This window comes from Platalea leucorodia, assembly GCF_965183815.1.
Source record: "Platalea leucorodia genome assembly, chromosome: 7".
Taxonomy (NCBI): domain Eukaryota; kingdom Metazoa; phylum Chordata; class Aves; order Pelecaniformes; family Threskiornithidae; genus Platalea; species Platalea leucorodia.
Window position 1 is genome coordinate 66,739,738 of NC_138829.1, and position 18,507 is coordinate 66,758,244.

Below are 18,507 nucleotides of genomic sequence, written 5' to 3' on the forward strand. Positions count from 1 at the left end.
TCTAATTACTTCATTTAATTAGAACACTTGCTTCTGAACTGTATCTTGTAGCAGAAGAATCCTAAGAAGGAAAAATTCTAAAAAGGACACGTAAAGCTTTTTGTTGTTCTCCACCCCCACAGCTTACTCCATCAGGTGCCCTGACATTATCAGGTAGCACTAGTACTTAAGAGATTTAAAACACTGTTTTACATTTGAATCGTTCCCTGCCGGTGATAGAAATAATTTCCATAGTTTGATGCTTCTTTAGGTGAAAATGACTTAGCGAAAAAGTTTTAATTAAAAAAAAAAAAAAAGAGTTGTATGCCCTGTTTCCCATATCCTGTTTTCCTTTCTGAGATAAGAATATTCATTTCAACTCGTTTCCCTTAGCTAAGGATAAAAAGAGCTTTCTGTTGTTTGTGGTTTTAAAAACCTGTATCCAGAAATTGTAGCATTTGTGCTAATGTAAATACTTCCAATTGCTGGTAGGGTAATAGATAGTTAATCAAACAGATATTTTAAAAACCTAGTGGAAAAGGACCCCGAAGTTGTAAAGAAAGAAGCATAAACAAACAGCATAAGCAGGGTACAGATTAGGAAACTGCCCATCTGCAGTACCACTTAATGATGTTTTGTAAATTGAATGCAGTGTGTCAAGGCTCTTGAAGGTGTCTCCATCAGGATGCTTAACACTGGAGGTGCCTGAAATTCTCGTGGTTCTTGAAAAATTTGGGACTTGGGTATTAATTAACAGTTAACTTACTTGTTGGCTTGCATATTACCCCAGTATGCACCAAAATCTAATAATATTTTATAGTGTGTGAGGTCTCAGTTACTTACATTCTCTTTATAAAAGAACTCATCATGCAATAATATGTTGTCCCATAAGAGAAGTTCTTAAAAAACCCCCAGTATAACTTAATTCAACTTGGCTCTAGTTTCATTCTGTGTCTTTTTAATGTTATGCCCAGAGGTGCTTTGTTGTGAACACACTTTGTAAATTAGATTGTTAATGCATTGTGTATTGATGCGGCTTTAAGAAAAATTAGAGGTTTGTGTATTTTGTAGCATGTATGGGATGGTTTCACAAGAAAATAATAAAATATCATTCATTGTAGCAAATTTGTACTACTATTAAGTTGTTCAACCTCTTCAGTGAGTTCCCAGGGGAATTTCAGTGTATTATGTCAGAGGCTTGTTCTCTGCAAATTAATGCAGGTAATTAATGAGTTGTAAATAAAACTGAAATAGACCGTTTTCTTGTTTCATTGTTGCTTTTGGGTATCTGGTCTTGATAATTCTACATGCTTTTATGTGTACTAGAAATTGGTGAAACCATAACAGCATCATGGGCTCTTCCGTCATCTCTACTGTTGATAAAGATTATTGTCAAATTCTACTTTACTAACACAGTGGATTTTTACAGAACCCTACAGAACAATCAGCTGAAGACTATACCTAATGAGGCCATCAGAGGATTAAGCGGTTTGCAGTCCTTGTAAGTTTTCTTACTTTGCTTTTGTCCTTGCATTGTTCTCCAAGTTCTGCTTGCAGTCACTTGGTGCTCATTTGCTTCGTTCTATAGAGTTTTGAAGTATAATCGTGTATGTGTAGTAACGTACCTGGACTTCCTGATATTGCAATTTCAGCTGGAGCAAAGTTTCCCAAGTAAAGTTCATAAGGAATTTTATTTCGTCATCTTTGGTGGGGTGACCCAAATCCAAACTCTTTCAAAACCCAAACCAAGGTACAAGATTGCTGTATAAATGCAGTGGTGGTGGAGTTAAACATTTATCATCCTTCTTGCATGTCCTAAGGTGTTTAAGCAACTTTAAAATGTTGTGCAAAAATGAATCATGCCCCAGTCTTTTGTATCTGGAGGAGGGAAAGGGGTTTCTGGGAAGGAGTATTGCTTGAGACATGCATAGTATTGGTTTTACTGGAAGGTGTTGAAATCACACAGACAGTTATGAACACCTCAGCCATTATTGCTAGTTGCTCATAAGATATTTCATATGTGCTTATACTATCTCGAGGCTTATTATGTTTTATAAAGCATCTTAATCAGGCCTTAATAGTTAGTTACAGCTCTCTAGGTGGTAGATGCTTATCACTGTGATGAGGAGGTGGAGGGGGGAAGGGCGTCAACATTTTTCTTCCTTTCTGCTTGCCTACAGAGAGAGGGCAGATTATCTATTCCTTCTGTGCCAAAATTCAGGTTTCTGGCCTAAGATCCTGTTTCTTTCAGTGTTGCATCAGATTATGGAATGGTTTTGGGGAAAAAAAAAAAAAAATTAGTTTTGCAAAACAGCTTTGCAAACTATTGCGCAACTTTTGCAAAGGTGCTTTCTGCATTCCCTAAACTTGGATCTTGGCCACTACCTTCTCACAGTTGCTCAGGTATTCCCGCCTTTTCCATCTGAAGAAAGCGCAGTAAGCAGCACGGGGCAGAACAAGATTGGCTGCAGATTATCCCGCTGGGGAGCAGGAGTCTGCGCAGTGCCGGGACGTGCCGCCTCCCGCTGCAGCCGCGGACCTGCTTCTGTTGGGCTGCGTACCAGCGAGGATCTCCCGCATGCAGCGGCGAGTGTGGGAAGCACACAGCAGGAGAGAGTAGTGAGTTTTGATGCTACTAGTTGGCACAGGTTGTCCAGGTTTTTGGATCCGAGAACAGGATGGATGCAGGCTTCCATTTGCAGGCATTTTGCAAATTTAACGTCCACGTTTCGCTCTTGTTTTAGTGTGTGTGTGGAAGAGGAGAACGCCTTGGTCTGAGGGCCACGGTCTGCTTTGTGCAAGTGCTATGCACTTCAAATTACATGATGTGAATAACCCTTTAGTAATTATTTAAAAAAACAAAACAAGCCTTCCTGGCTTCCAGCATTTCTGTGATGCCAAAAAAAAAAAAAACCAACCTGCTTTAGTAAATACTTTAGTTGTCTACGAATCATCCATTTCATTTTTGATGAATGCGCTTCTTTCTCTACTTATTTGCAGTAATGTTTGTTTTCTAATTAAAGTTTAAAACATTAAATCTCCAGTTGTAGATGACAGTTTTATGTGCAAAAGGGAAGGGACAAAATTAAGGGAAAAATAATGAATGTATAAATTAAGCCAGTGTCTCTCTCTTTTTTTTAAATTCATATAGTATTAATACGATTGGAAACACAATTCTGTTAGAGCCGTTTAAAATAGCAGACATTCTAGTTGTTGGAAAAAATCATGGAATGATTACATAATCTTGGATAATTTAACTGGTATAATCACTTGACATAATATCATTGTAATTAAATATAATAGTAACAATTTAAAGTGTGGCGAGGTTTCCCTTTCTGGGAGCTTCATTGTTCATAGGCAAATGATAAACTGTATCAATTTTAGGAAGGTGGACAAGGAGGAAATTGGGTTAATAAGTAGCAAGGTACTTGTCACTTCTTTTTCTGAGGAAAACCAGATTGAGTTTTCAGAATAGCTGTTAGCAATACGGTGGGCAAATCCAGGCTGCAAGCCATCAGTGTCAGAAGCTCAGGAAGATTTTTCTCCCGCTCCTTGGGTTGTCCCTCCCTCTGTTCCCAAGAGGGATATCTGTCCGCATTGCGAGATCACCGTAATTTGTTAGAATCGGCAGCAATTAATAAAATGGTTTTTGAGACGATTGTAGTGAGAAATGTATAGCATTTCTCCTATGCGGTTTGTTTACTTCACCAGAATGCATTTCTGTCATTTTAGTGAATTTCAGGAAAACTTTCAGTTTATTGCATCGCTCATAAAATTAGTGTAGTTATGCATATCCTCTACTAATGTAGACAGCACCTTGTGGCAAAGGAATGTGGGGCTGGTCCTCTGAATTTTGTGTGTGAACATGGAAACATAAGTGCCAGCATGCTGCTTTAGTAATTTAAAGAAAAGAAAATTAAAAAAAAGGAAAAAAGTTATTTCCCCCCCAAAGGAATTTGTGTCAAAAATGGATTTAAAGCTCCTGAGCTGCTGTGACCTTCTTCTAAAACAAATAACTCTTTGCATAATATATGTTAGAAAACCTGTTTCTACCTTTTTAGTATATAATCTCCATCCAAAACCTGCAAGTTTAAACAACACTTAACTGACTCTCTTTTGGCAGTTTCCCAGTTTGCTCTGAAGTAGGCTTTAGGGGGATTTTTTCTTGGTGAAGACACAAATTACTTGCTCATAAAAGTTTATAGTCTATTGATAATCATTTGGTTTGCAACTCCTGTCGAACTATCCAGTTTCTCTCTTAATGTGCTCCAATTTCTAGCTGCGTAGGAAGGCGGTTGCCACACTATGTATAAACGAGCCCAGTAAACATACCTGGGTGGAAATAAAGATGGTTACAGGAGCTTCATGATCTCTAATGTTTATATTATAGCTGGCGAGTAGCCAGCCTGGTTCAGAATACTAAACAACAGCTCTTTATTTTCTGTTTACACTGGATATTTTCCCAGCTCTGGCCTCCAAAATAGAGTTAGAATAGAGTCCTTTATTTATGAAGGTGAAATTTAGTAAAATGTAAGAGTTTTATTAAGTGGAAACTCGCTGTCTAGCACCCCAGAAAAGTTTATCTGGCAGGACGTATTCTCCCATTGCAAGATGCCGTGCTATCTGGGACTGTGGGACTGCACTACTGAGGCAGAAGGCACTGGTTGCCCAGCTTGTGCCTGTGGCTTTTGGTAGCAGAAGAACCTGACAAATAAGGAGCTTCACAAATGTAAACAGTAGTCTTGATGCATTTCAACTACTGCAAAGCATCAACAGCGTATTTTTGTTATCACAAGGAAATGGAGTACTTCGTACTTTAGATCTGGAAGTGGTGTCGGTGAGGTTTATTGGGGATCCAAGGGTCGTACGGAGAGCCAGAGGTCGCAGAGCGGCGTGCTGCTCCAGCAGCGTGTGCAGCGCCTGAGCGGACCGGGACGCCATTTCAGAGGGTCACTTGTTCAGGTGCCTCAGCATAACAAGTGTATTTGACTGCCATGACTTTTTTTTTTTTTTGTAACATTGCTCATTCTCAGCTTTGACTCAGAATGTGGGAATTTGTAAAGTGGTTCTGTAAATTACAGCAACTTCTAGGGTTGCTCTAATTCACCCTAGAAACCCAGCTACATAATGAATTCAAGTCATAGCACAAAATATTCTAGTACAATCCTCAGTGTGTGACAAATACTGGAACTATGTTATTTAAACAGTCTTTCAGATGCTTTGGAAAGGAGAACTGTATTCCGTTAACTCAAAAACCGAATTGCTGCTAATTTTAATGGATGTTTGCTATCAAATCCAGGAGTCCTTTTTGAAAGCTTGTCAATAGCTGCTAGTGTATCGGAGACAATTTATTATAATTGTAGTTCAGGAATCGCCAGGTTACTGTCCCCGCACATGTGCGCACATGCCCACATGCAGGGAACATTAGAGCGTTCTGCAGCAGTAGTTCAAAGCACTGCAGCTACGCTGTTCTGCCAGATTCCCAAATTGTGGGTATTGGGACCGTGCCAGCGTGGTACTCGACTGTGATAGCTCCTGCCTTTCTCTTTGTGTGGGTGTTCACCTGAGCTGCAGGGTAAGTGTCTTCGCACGTGTGGTCAGCAGTAATGCTCTGCGGTAGCCGGTAGCAGTCCTGGCTCCCTAGCCGAGTCTGCTCGCAGCCTCCGCTGCAGGACCATAACCAGTTTTGCAGTCTGCCTTACTATCTGGGAAGGCTGGAGCAGGCTTGAGGCAGGATGCGGCAGGAGGCATGAACGTGCTGAACTGGAATGTGATTATATTTTCTGGGAGAGGGAATTGGCTTGGCCCAGGCAGGAAAGACTGGGGTCCTAGTGTGGGATTGAGAGAAATGAGACCAGGATCTTGCTTTGCAGGGCAAAAATGTATGGGGAAAAAGGATGGGGAGAGAGGACGGAAGAGTATTTCAGTCAGTCAGGTCATGTTTTAAATGTGCTATAGCACATATCTGCTATAGCCTTATTTTCTTCTATTAGGAAAAATATTTTCTTATTTTAGGAGGGATGGCTTATACAGATCAAGTTACATCTGTATTTATAAAAGAACCAAGACCCAAATCAAATCTGAAACATTCTGCTTGTACCATAATGAAACTGCAAAGCTTTAAGTGGTAGTTCACATTGGTGACAACAATTTTAGTAATGTAAACCATAAGCACATTGAAAGGTGTCAGAAGGGAAGATCCCGGAATTTGTAGAGGACAATGCAAATGCTGTGTTGTATCAAAAAATACACAGTTCTCATTCTGCTAATTTTTTCTTAAAGTGTATTTTATGGCTTCTGTTGATAATTTTGTGATTCTGGATTACAGAGTTCTGAAGGACAGGGCTACCTGTAACCATAATCTTGTCTGGGAGACTGTGGAAAATGTTCATTAACAGCAATGACTAGGTGAGGTTAAGAAGCATTGTATGTTCTTATATCTGGTATGCACCTTTAATGGTGGCAGGTAGTTTTTCACCTAACCAACTTCTAATGGGTTGTCTTCTCCGGAGGTTTTTTGGTTCCCTACTTCACTGTTATTAAAGAGTTAAAGAGGAGCAGCCCTCAAGTGAGCCTGTGTTAAGCTATAGGATTAAACGATGGGAAAGGGAGAAATTCACACATGTTTTCCTTGTAACCTGCAAAACCAATACAAACTTAAAATATGCTGAATATGCTTTTCTCCCTTGCATTTTTTTGTAGAGTAAAGAATGTATAAGTGCATGTTTGTGCTGAAAAATCTTCAAATATGGGCAGTTTAAATATACTGCTTTGTGAAGTTTACCTACTTGCTGAATGACAAGAATCTCATTTTTCTATGCCATGTTCACTTTTAGAAGCTGTTCTGGTTTTCTTGAAAGTGAGGTACGGGTATTTCTTGTGAGCTTCAGGAATCTCTGGGATTTTTGTAACCTGATGTTTTTTAACTGTCTGGGCTTGCTTAAGGAATTGCTAATGTTTAAATAAAAATGGGGAAATGATTTAGAAACTGAGTGATCAGAAACTTAATTGGGATGGTGGAAGTTGCACAGCATGTAGGTAAAGGTCAGCTGAATCCTCTATGGGTGATGTGCAGCAAACTGTGTGATCTCTGACCGGTAGCATCTTAAACATTTAAATGGAAGAATAGATGTGCTGGCACATCAGTACTGGTGGTTGAAATAGCTTTGGCATGTATCACTAGTTTCTGAGAGCTGCTGTAAATTTGTCTTTGCATAAAGCAAATCCTTGTATTGATGTTCTCAACACATAAGGTACAGAGAGCTGCCGCTTGATACAGTGAGCAAACGCGCTGAGTATTTTAAAGTACCTCTGTTAACATGGTGGGTTTATAGCCTTACATTGTAGCAGAATTTTGTAGGTACCAGGCTTATCAGTACTCAACTTCAAAACCTAAAAATCTACTCCAGTGTCATTTGAGTGATTTCTTTGTGGTTTTTGAAGGAGCACTTTAAAGAGCAAAGTTCTTTAATGATTGCCATTGAGCAGAAGTGGTTTAACACAAGAGTCAGAGTGATTTTCCTTTTATTAACATCAATGTTAAACTCTTGCTATTAGTACAAGGCTGTTAAAATTTCCCAGTCGCTGAAGCTTGGAAGGCCAAGTGTGGCCGCAGATGAGAGCTAGCGAGGCTGGGATAGTAGCGGCAAACAAATCTGTGATGGTCTCCTCTTCCCAGTCAAATAGTGTTAACAAAATGTGTGGCAGTATGTTCATAATGAGTATTATTACTAAGATGACATTTATGAGATGTGTCTCGCAGCTGCAACACCCAGGTGGGCTTTGTGGCGAGGAGCGTGGCCAGCTCCTCGGGGAGCATCTACGGCGATGGCCACTGGCATGCTGTTGATGGTTTGCCCCGGCAGAGTGAGGGTTGACCATAACATGCCTGGAGAGACTACAGGACGAGAGCAAAACACAGGATTTATTTTTCTCCCCCTACTGAGGTTTGTGCCCAGCTCTCCCCCTCGTGTTTCTGCTCCCTCCAGACCGGCTGGCATCACGCAAAGCTGCAGGTTTCGCAGCTTGGCTGTGGCGTGACCCTGCCCGTGCAGCCAAGGGATGCTCTGCCTTGCCTCTCCCCGGTCCGACGGGGAGGAACCCTCACTGCCTAGCGCCTGGTGTCTTTTGGAGGATGGGAAAAGAATAAACCAGAGAAGCGGCACCGGAGGGACTGGGCAGCCGGAGGAGATGTGCGAGTGTGGTCCTGGAGGCCTCCTCAATGCTGCCCATGAGGGATGTGGGCTGGAGGGAGCCTGCTCTAGGCAGTGCTGCTGGCCAGCCCAAACGGGGCCATGAGCATCCTTTCTTTTTAGCCTTTTTAACCCTGTAAGTAGACACTGTGCCCAGTAACAGTGCTGTTGCGCCTGCTTCACGGGCGAACACCTGCTTTTGCGCAGGTGTCTGGCACAGCAGTTTGTGCTGCGGTTTGGTGTGGTGCAGGGGTGCTTCTGAGACCAGGGGAGGAGAGGGCTTGGCTGGCTCCTGGGACATCCCGAGGAAACACTGAGGAGATTTGGTGAATTTTTTTTTTTCTTAAGCTCCCAATGCTTCAGAATGAATAAATTCATCAAAGTTTTTTCCTGCCTTCCCCCTGCCCCATAAGGTATTAAAAAAGCTGGATGCCGTGCTGTGCCACCTCCCACGTATCTGCTCTCCATACACTACCATACTCCTGGCAGGCCTGGACTGAGATTTGTAGTGGAAAGCTTCATGAAAATTTGAGATATACTGGAGTCAAAATTGTAATTTTGTGTGTGTTTATATTGTTATATAAATATAAAAAAAAATCATATATATGTGTGTGTTAGACTTTGGAAGTTGTATGCATTTGAATTGAGGTAGGAGTTCATATTAGTTTTACAGTTTCCTTAAAGCTGAGTTAATTGTTTGAAGACCTTTAAGTTGCTATGTTCTTGTTTTAACAATATGTCAAATACTGATATAAGAGCTGCTGAATGTATAGGTTTCTATCCTCCTCCTGTTCTTTGGTCTTGTGGAGTTGGAGTTTGTGTGAGGAGGGAACCTGACAGGTAATAAGAGTGAAGATGACAGCTCCACAAGTGAACTCTGAATTTATAGACTAAAAGTAAAGGCCTCTCACAAGCCAGTGCCTATAGGGAAGCTGGAATTGGAGTAGCTTCTGAAAGATTAAGGAATTTAAGTATATGCTGCAAGTTCTAATTTAAAGAACATAGTCTTATCTTTAACACTTTAATGGAAAAGGACAGTCTTTGTAAAAGTTCAGTTCAAGTGAAGAATATTACTTGTACTTTGCTAGTTATTGGAGCTAGTGAATACTCCCTTATCCCATCTTAAAGAAAAGGTGTGGTCCTTAATTGTAATATTTTGTGGAAGCTGTCAAATATTTTAGGTTTGCTTTTCAGTTGTTTCACAAAGTACTCAGTTATGTGCATTTCATGTTAAATAGTAGCATTTCAGCTGTGTTTTGTGCATTGAAGATAATGTGGTTAAGCTTTGACTGTTTGGAAGAGAGGGGAAAAAAAAAACAACAAACAACTGTGGCACATCAGGCTTACACTAAGAGGCATGGAGGAACACAAAAAAAGTGGGTGAGACAGAAATGGCTGAATTAGTTAAAAATAAGTCTTGAGGTATGACAACTGATAACAGAAACCCAGCACCAATAAGTATTTTTTGTGTAAACATAATAATACCTGCTTTGGTTCTTTTGATGCTGTGCTTGTTCCTATAACATTTGTAAATCGCAGTTTTTTTCCCCTTTAAACCTGTAAATGCAGCTCAATGAAAACTCTGGGCAAACCGTCCGTTTTCAGCTATTTTATTGATATCTCCGTTGGCCTCTGGGAAAACCTTGGACTATCACAGTGATCTTCAGACTTAGAGATGGGGAAGTCGCCATGTAGATGGGGAGTGAGAGAAATAATCACAGCAAGATGTCCTGTCTTTCTGCTTGACTTTGGCTTTATGATTTGGCATCGCTAATTACTTCCAGCTCTATTCAGATGCTGCATTTAAGATGATGCCGAATGTTTGCAAAGAAGTGACAGAGAGCCAGAAAGGTGCCCTCTTTCACCTCTCGAACCTCCCTGCTCAGTGACAACGGTGGGTGGTGGTCTTTCCCCCCCTCAGTTTTACTGCTGCGGGCAGGAGAAGATGAACACGACAGACTGGATGGCTGTGGAGAGCCGTCAGTTTAAGATGCGGAGTTACTTGGGTACTCAATCCATCCGCGCTGGGGGACGGAGGTCTTGGCAAAGCCATCTGGGGATGAAGGGTCCGTCATCTTCTCCATGCCCCTCTTTGTTCTCCCGGTGGACAGTTCGACTGCCTTGTTGCATGTGTCCGTCCTTCCTCTGGTCATCTTCTGCTTTAACTGTGGGAGAGGAGGAGCAGGGCTTGGGGCTTCGGTGTGTGTGTTTGTTTTCCAAAGTCTGCTCGAGTAAATGGAATTTAGCAAGGAGCACAGTGAAAGTACAAACATAGGTGTAGACAAGTAGTCACAAGGACTGAGGCCTGCCTCTTGAGTATGCTGCTTTGCTTAGAAAAAAAGAAGGGGGAGAGGGGAGGCAGGGAGAAATTAGTTGAAGAGAAGACTCGGATATGTTTATTCCACTGGAAAATAATTCTTTTGATCTTCAGGGAGGTGTGTGAATTTAGGAGAGAGAAGAAAGACAGGTAATTTCTATTTTTTTTTTTTTTTTCTGAAGCAGAGCTGCAGGCTTTTTTCCTTAACCCCCCCTTATTTTTTTTTTCTTTATTATCATCAGACAGTTAATTTCTCTGAACCGTTCCAGTCTCAGTGCAGCCTAAAAGCATTCAAACAGAATAGCGTACACACCTGTCAGACCATGGGGCAAATGATAAGGGGATGCCAGTATATGAACCATAGGAATTAGCTCTTTGATGTACAGCTTTAGAGCTAATGGCACCTCACTCATCTTAGGAAAGAGCCTTTGACTGCAGACGGTTTTGTAAGTTCCCACTTGTATTGGTGTATTTGTTACTTAATTTGATGCATTTCTTGACTTTTTATTACATGAAAATTCAGCTGCCTTTTTCCCCTAATGATTTTGAATATGTAAACCATGTACATCACACCACCACCACCACTCTCTCTCACAGAAATAGATCAAGTGCATTAATTCTTGATCAAGCTTGTCTTCTCCCTTTGAATTCAGCACATCCTTTAAGTGCTGGGGTCCAGAAGCACTTTCCCTGCCACTTAAGCTGTCGTGGCTGTGCCCGGGGACAAACGTAGAGCAGTTGCTTGGTCCAGTCTGCCAGTCTGGAGAGGGATGGGGTGAACGGCTGGAGGCAATGACTTCTTAAACTAACCCAGCTAGACTTTCAAGAGCATGTCTGATCATGGCTTTAGAAATACAGTGAATGCCTAATATAACTCAAAACCTGTGCTGATTTGTATCGTAATGAATACTGATGCAAATGGAGAAGCGTATATGTGTTTTGTCTCCCCAGACAGCAGCATACGTACTATGGCTGGTACACCAGTCATTTCAGAGCAGTTGCGCAAGGTGTTTTCTTCCATGTTTGCAGCGAAGTCACCATAGTTCAGCTGTGTGTTGACGTAGAGAAGACAGCCTCGAGGTCAGAGGACAGTCAAACATTGCCTGTTGCTCTCATCCCTGTGCTGGCTCAGATCTGTTACAGTCCATTTTTTTCATCTCGCGGGCTATCGCTGCTGATCATTCCTTTCATCGCCTTAGGAAGAATAGCACTTTATTCATGTTTTGCTGCTTCTTGGGTCATCCCTTGCCACTGCCCATTCCTGGGGCTTCTGTCTGTGTGAATCCAAGCTTAAGCTTTTAGCATGGGTGGTTTTCCACTTTCACCCCCAATGCATCTGGTTATGTGGTATAGTGTAGACAAACTGGTCCCTGTCTGTGCCTTTTGCCTGCCCTGGTTGCCAGTGGGGCTATCCAGGTAACTTCACTGCTAATGTGGGAAGATGAAAAGAGAAATTGGTTCAGAGTGTATTGCACAAGGAAGAAGCCTGTGTCATTTTGCACAAGAGTTTTTCTTGTCGCTGCCAAAGCCATCGGACAAGGAGCGCGGTGTCAGGTTTGTTGGTTGTCGTGGGTCAGGATTCTGGGTGAGACTCTGACAGTAACACCTGCACCTCTGTCGTGAGGGCTTCGCATCTGGAGTCGGAACGGAGGACATGCATTTTAGCCTCCTAGGTTTCCAGGTGTGGAGTGTGGGTTTTTGTTTTTTTTAATGCTTTGAAACCTGAAGAAGCTGTGAAACCCAATAGCATAGGTGAGCCAGTAACTGTACCAGAAGTAATTGTCACATGTGGTTTGACTCTCTCTGCTAATGTTTGCAATCAGAGTTTATTTGGGGAAAAAGTGTGACGGTAAATCCACTACTGTACAATAGTCAACAGTGCTAATGTGCTATTTTGCATTTATTTTGTGGAGCATGCTAGAAAGGATCAGGTGCAAGAGTGAGAGAAATTTCTCAGTTTCAGTTGATAATATAATGTTTTATTTGCCAGGATGACTCATAACTGACTTCATTCAATGACTGCTTTTAATAATCTTGTTCTCTAAAGTAATCGTTTAAGGTATATAGTAGTACCACAAAACAAAGCATATAACAGTATACAATGCTGTCAACAACGTAGCTATAGGGAGAATCAGTTCAAATGAGTAAATGCCTCTGTAATCTTTGATACACTATCAAGCTATTATTTTAGGGACTTGTTCCAGTATTGATAGCTGGGAGGTTTGTGGGGGAGAGGTGCCTATAGAGTTACCACTTTAATTGTTAAGCCAATTATAAGCATATGAATTCGTTGAAGTGTTTTCTTAAAAAAATGTCCGAGAAGAAATTTTTATGAAGCTTTCTTTTATAGGTTCTTCATTTGCCTTGAAAGGGTGTTCATGCATCATTCAGTAAACCTTCAAACTTTCTCGTATTAAATTATTTCAGTAAAACATATTTAAGCTTAAAAAAATTGTTCAGGAGAAATAGGACTTCAATGAACATTTTTCTTTATCTGTAGTTTGTGAGTTTACTATGTGAATTCTTTCTGTTTTAATGTAGGCGTTTAGATGCTAACCATATTACTGCCATACCAGAAGACAGTTTTGAGGGTCTGGTGCAGTTGCGTCACCTTTGGTTGGATGACAACAGTTTGACGGAAGTTCCCATCTATCCGCTCAGCAATCTCCCCTCTCTGCAGGCGTTAACGCTGGCTCTTAACAAAATAACACACATTCCTGACTACGCATTTACAAACCTTTCAAGTCTTGTTGTTCTGTGAGTATTTGTAACTGTATTTCATAGGTCACTTTGATTCTGTCCTCGGTTGCAGTTTTGATTAAGCTAGGGTGGCACTGAAAATGGTATTTTGCTACGTTTTAGCTCAGTTGTCTAGTAACAGCCTATACTACCAACATAGAATCATAGAATCTTTTAGGTTGGAAAAGACCTTTAAGATCATCAAGTCCAACCATTAACCTAGCACTGCGAAGTCTACCACATGAGATGATACCATGTATACTTAGACAACCCGCTGAAGGCTTGCTAAAGACTTTCTCCTAAACAGAAGGTCAAATGGGCTATGGATAGATTGCTGTGTATTTTCCTGATGTCTCATTTTACTAACTAGTATTTCAAACCAATGGTTGTCAGAGGAAGCTTTCAGAGATATTAAAAGAATAAAATATCTGCCCCAGACCTGTTTCTGTGTAATCTTAAATATCTCCAAGGATTAATACAAAAAATTACTTTGATTTATATGTTTAAATTGATTTTTTTCACACTTCTGGATAGTGAGTAAAGGTTTAAAATAGGTTGTCTTGACTGTGGGCAATCTATTCAGTTCCCATATGAAGATGAAATATTTCTGTCTAGAAGTAAAAGACATTCTTCTGTATAATCCACCCTATGTAATGTTTTTTTTTTAAAAACTGTTTAACTCTTGATTTCATAGAAATATCTGCTAATTTGTTAACTTAAATGAAATCATTCACTTATTTGCATACTTGTTTTGGTTTTGTTTTTTAGACATCTTCATAATAATAAAATAAAAACTATAGGAAAACACTGCTTTGATGGATTAGACAACCTTGAAACCTTGTAAGTATGCTTCTTAAAGTAATTCATTGTTCAGTGTTTGCCTCATTCCCAGTTTAATCAAGGTTGCTTTACTGGTATGGTGAAGATTTTGCAAATAAGGCATGTGTGCACAGCACAACACATACCACCGACACAGGTCCAGCTCAGGTTTCGGAACTGAAGGCTAGTATCAGTGTAGCGCTCCACCAAAACTAATTAACTATGTTGAGAAGCAGGTAAATATTAGCCTGGGTGAAATGTCACGCTGGGTGATGTGGCTCTAATGGTCCTAGCCCTGATCTAGCTGGTGTATCTTTGCATAGCACTCCACTGAGTCAGATGGATGTATCAGAAGTGTTTCGAGTGGCCCTGTGGGTGATAAGGGACAAATATTTGTTTCTCAGATTTACTGTAGGATTAAACATATTTGAGATACACTGCCAAAACCGTTGTGTGACAATAGAGGTTTCTCAGAGGTCCCCAGCGGGCTGCTTCTCCACTGCTCCTCCATTTCTGGACGGGCACCGCTGCCTGCCAAGGAGGCCGTCACTCGCGCGTCCCTGCGGCTCCTGACCGGTCCTCTGCAGGCTGGTAGAAAACAGCCCAGCTCCTGGTTCCCAGCCTCTCATACAAGAGATTCACCTAAGTTCATGTAAAATACTGGCAAATATTAAGATGGTGGACTGGTTTATCTGAAACAGTGAGCCTTATGTTCCTTCAGACAGAGACAAGGGATGGGGGCAGGAAGCATCACCTTCCCCTCGCCCCGTGTCTGTCATCCCTGCTGACAATTCATACACCCCCAGAGCTGGGTGTCCATAGTGTCCAGATCCTAGCTCCACAGCACTCCTCGACCTCCAGAGCATCTCCTTGGTGAGGAATGGCTTTCAGCTGCTTGGGTTACACTCCCCATTTCCCTTCAACTTGCTCGGTGAATGCAGTATTTCCTTCAGTGGTGCATTTTGGTATGCTTAGGAGAATGCTAAATAAATAAATGAAGGAGGGTAAGGGCATGTTAAAGCTAGTGACAACCTCTGTTAACATGAGGAGTTTGGGTGAATCCAGGAATGCTGCTTACTCCCAACTATCTTGTCATTCTCTTAGAACCTCAATTAAGTCATAATTAGATGCTATGTAAATATACACAGCTGATGTAAGACTCTCAAAATGTTTTTCCTTCTCATAAGGAATCCCTTTTACAGAAAAAAGACTGTAGCTCGTCCTGACATTACTGCTGGAACGGTGACAGGTTAACTTAGATATCAGCAGATCCCTGTCACTGATGTGTAGTGATTCAGTGTCATGAGATTTTCTTCTGCTTCTGTTCAATATTTATAATTAGTTTTGCTACAAGGTCTGCTATTACCTAATGGCTTATTTACTGTTTATTTTATAAAACCTGAAAGAAAAGCTAATAAAGAGTAGTCATTTGTATCTACTTTTTAAAAAAAAAAAAACAAAAAACAAAACAAAAAACAAAAACAAACAAACCCAACCCCCCCCCCCCCCCCCCCAAAAAAAAAAAAAACCCTTTGAAACCTTAGTTCATTTCCATGTAAATTCTGTTGAAGAAAAATCTGAGTTGTTGAAAAATACTGAGCTTTGCTGTAAGGAAAAGTCATTTGACTTAATATGAATAATCCTCTGGATAATATTAAATATCTTACCCAGGTTATTAGCTGGTTATAAAGCATGTACAACATCAGAAGACTAAATCTAAGTTAAAAATCACGTTATTCTATGGTCTAGTTAAAGATGTTCTGAGAACTTTCTGCTTTCATTCAATTGTGTTAAATAAAAATTATTTTAACAATTTGTGATCACTGTTAAGAATTTTATAATTTCCTGCTTTGTTTCTTCTAGGGATTTAAATTATAATAACATGGTAGAGTTCCCTGAAGCTATAAAAGCGCTCCCAAGTCTAAAGGAGTTGTGAGTACTACTTTTTCTCCCTTTTTAGCAGTTTTCTTTCTCCTTTCCATAAATAAAAAGGGAAAAGAAATTCCCAGATTTAAGAATGCTTGTCTCATTATACAGCAACCTAGATCAGATTAAGTTATGCTAAGTGATGCTATAATTAAAGGAAAATATAATCATCAGCTAGAGAGGGAACCTATTGAAAATGATTTTGGAGTTACATAAGCAAGCAATTTATTCAGGAGAGCCATTAGCATAGATCTTAATCATGAGCTGGTTTTGGCCGCCAGTAGCAGAATTAAGTATTTGTGGATCACACATGTTTTCCTTGTCCCCTCCTTAAGAGGGGAGGAAGAAGAGAGAAAGCACAGGATCATGCTTTGGACAGAAAGGTTTCTTTCTAATGAAATATTTTCAGTTTAGCTGATGTGCAGTAGACAGAAATCACGCCTTCAAAGTTACTCCTACAGTATCACTTACTCCTATTCTACAATCCTGTTTTTGGCAGGATTGGGAATTGAGTAGGTGTGAAGACAATGACTATTGGTTGAATCTACTGGCAGTATATTTTTAAATGTTGGTTTTCTTCTTTGCTAATATCTTTAGGGGATTTCACAGTAACTACATTTCCATAATTCCTGATGGTGCATTTGCAGGAAACCCCCTTCTAAGAACGATGTGAGTAATTTTCATGCATCTATTTTTAGTCTTTAGCAGACAGTGACTGTAAGAACAGCGATTGAAACATGTTTTTCATTTCCCAGACATTTGTATGATAATCCTTTGTCTTTTGTGGGGAACTCAGCATTTCAGAATCTGTCAGATCTGCATTCCCTGTAAGTATCACGTCAACTATATAGTGCAATAAATGGATATGAAATGTTGTGGCTAAGAACTCAAAATAATTAAATTTTCTGACTGCCTCTTACCTTATAATTTTTTTTATAGTAAGCTTTTGTTAACATTGTTATTGTTGGGAATATCCAGTTTCTTAAGAAGCTCTAGTAAATATGCTCTACAACCTTTTTTTTTTTATTATTATTTTAAATCTTCATTACCTTGCATAAGACACATAGCCTCAGGCCAAATGCTCAGGTTCTTACTTAAACAAACTGCAATATGTCCTAGGTGGTTTTTGAACAGGGATGTACATTGTGAGAATGTTTTGCAGGTTAGTGCATGCATGCTCTCAAAAGATACCAGTTCAGGGGGCGACGAGAAAGCAAAATGGAGTGAAACTTTGAACTATGAACTACCTAAGAGTTTGTGCCCTTTTCAAACGTGTATTGATTTGACTCTTTCCAGCTTGATGAATTCCAGTTGTTTGCTAATGGAGGAGTAATCTGTTAAGCAAATCACGAATATAAGAAGCAGTGAAAAGACTATCTTCATGTGTAAAATTTAAACAAAAGCAATAAGGATGTTAGAATGTCTCCTTAGCGAAAATATCCACCTGATAGCAGGATTGAACGTCACAATTCTTTGCATAATAGTTTACAGCTAATTTTCATGGGCATTTTTTAGGGTCATTCGGGGTGCCAGCATGGTGCAGTGGTTTCCTAATTTGACAGGAACCGTTAATCTGGAGAGTTTGTAAGTATCTTCTACAGAAATGATTTCCAATAATTTCTTGGTTTTGCCTCTTGTGAAGTGATTGAAACATGATAAGTGTATCTGGAGAGAAACTGGATGTATGTTCTCTTCCTGTCAATAGAAGTAACTATATAGCTTTCCTTACTGTGATACCGGGGTGCCTCTTAATGTTGTTTTTAATAGGGTAAGCTGACAACAGCCTATGAAAAGGCCACTGATACTAACCCCCCCCCCCCCCCCCCCCCCCCCCGCCGAAAAACAGAAAAGTTGGCCTCTTACAAAACAAACAAACAAAAATTTTGGTGGGTGAATCTAGCACCCTGATAGCTGAGACACCATCCTTATTCTGCTTTTACATATGTTTGTTATGCCATCTACCATCAACTATGCAAACATTTATATTATTTTTTTTCCCCCACAGAACTCTAACAGGGACCAAGATAGACAGTATTCCTGTTAATTTGTGCCAAGAGCAAAAGGTGCTACGAACTTTGTAAGTATACACATTGTGCTCCTATTTTCATCTGCATCAAAATGTTTTAAAAGAAACTTAAATCTAATTTAAAGCAGAAGTATTGCTTAGAATTGCTCATCCTAGTAGTTCTATAGAAGTTGGAAATCTAATTCTGGTTTCTTGATTCTTCAAATCAAGACTCATGGCAGAGTTGATGTTAATGCCTTATATTCCTGAAACAGGGTCCCCTTTATAGCGATACACTGCATCTCTTTCCTATTTTACAGAAGATGTGTGAGGTGGTGCTGCAGAACAGTCTTCGCATCTTTAAATTTACTCTGCCACCATTCATTCTTAACACAACAGTAATCATCTACATTCAGAGGTTAAGGAAGAGTTTAGTTATAGTGCTTTGACTTTTTGTGTTTGGGAACACAGGAGAGAGCATCAGGAACGAAGAGAAATGGAGATGAGGATTAGGAAGAGGATAGTAATAC

At 40.2% G+C, this 18,507-nt stretch overlaps 1 protein-coding gene across 1 annotated transcript in view; it reads left to right on the forward strand.

Annotated features, from left to right (window-relative positions):
• Positions 1 to 18,507, forward strand: part of LGR4 (leucine rich repeat containing G protein-coupled receptor 4) — a gene marked incomplete at its 5' end in the record, with an annotated part of 80,489 nt that overhangs the window by 50,243 nt on the left and 11,739 nt on the right. The window contains 8 exons of the mRNA XM_082317698.1: positions 1,409 to 1,480; positions 13,030 to 13,245; positions 13,996 to 14,067; positions 15,910 to 15,978; positions 16,570 to 16,641; positions 16,728 to 16,799; positions 17,488 to 17,556; positions 17,978 to 18,049. Of these exons, the coding sequence (XP_082173824.1) occupies positions 1,409 to 1,480; positions 13,030 to 13,245; positions 13,996 to 14,067; positions 15,910 to 15,978; positions 16,570 to 16,641; positions 16,728 to 16,799; positions 17,488 to 17,556; positions 17,978 to 18,049 (714 nt within the window). The remainder of the gene's footprint in view (positions 1 to 1,408; positions 1,481 to 13,029; positions 13,246 to 13,995; positions 14,068 to 15,909; positions 15,979 to 16,569; positions 16,642 to 16,727; positions 16,800 to 17,487; positions 17,557 to 17,977; positions 18,050 to 18,507) is intronic.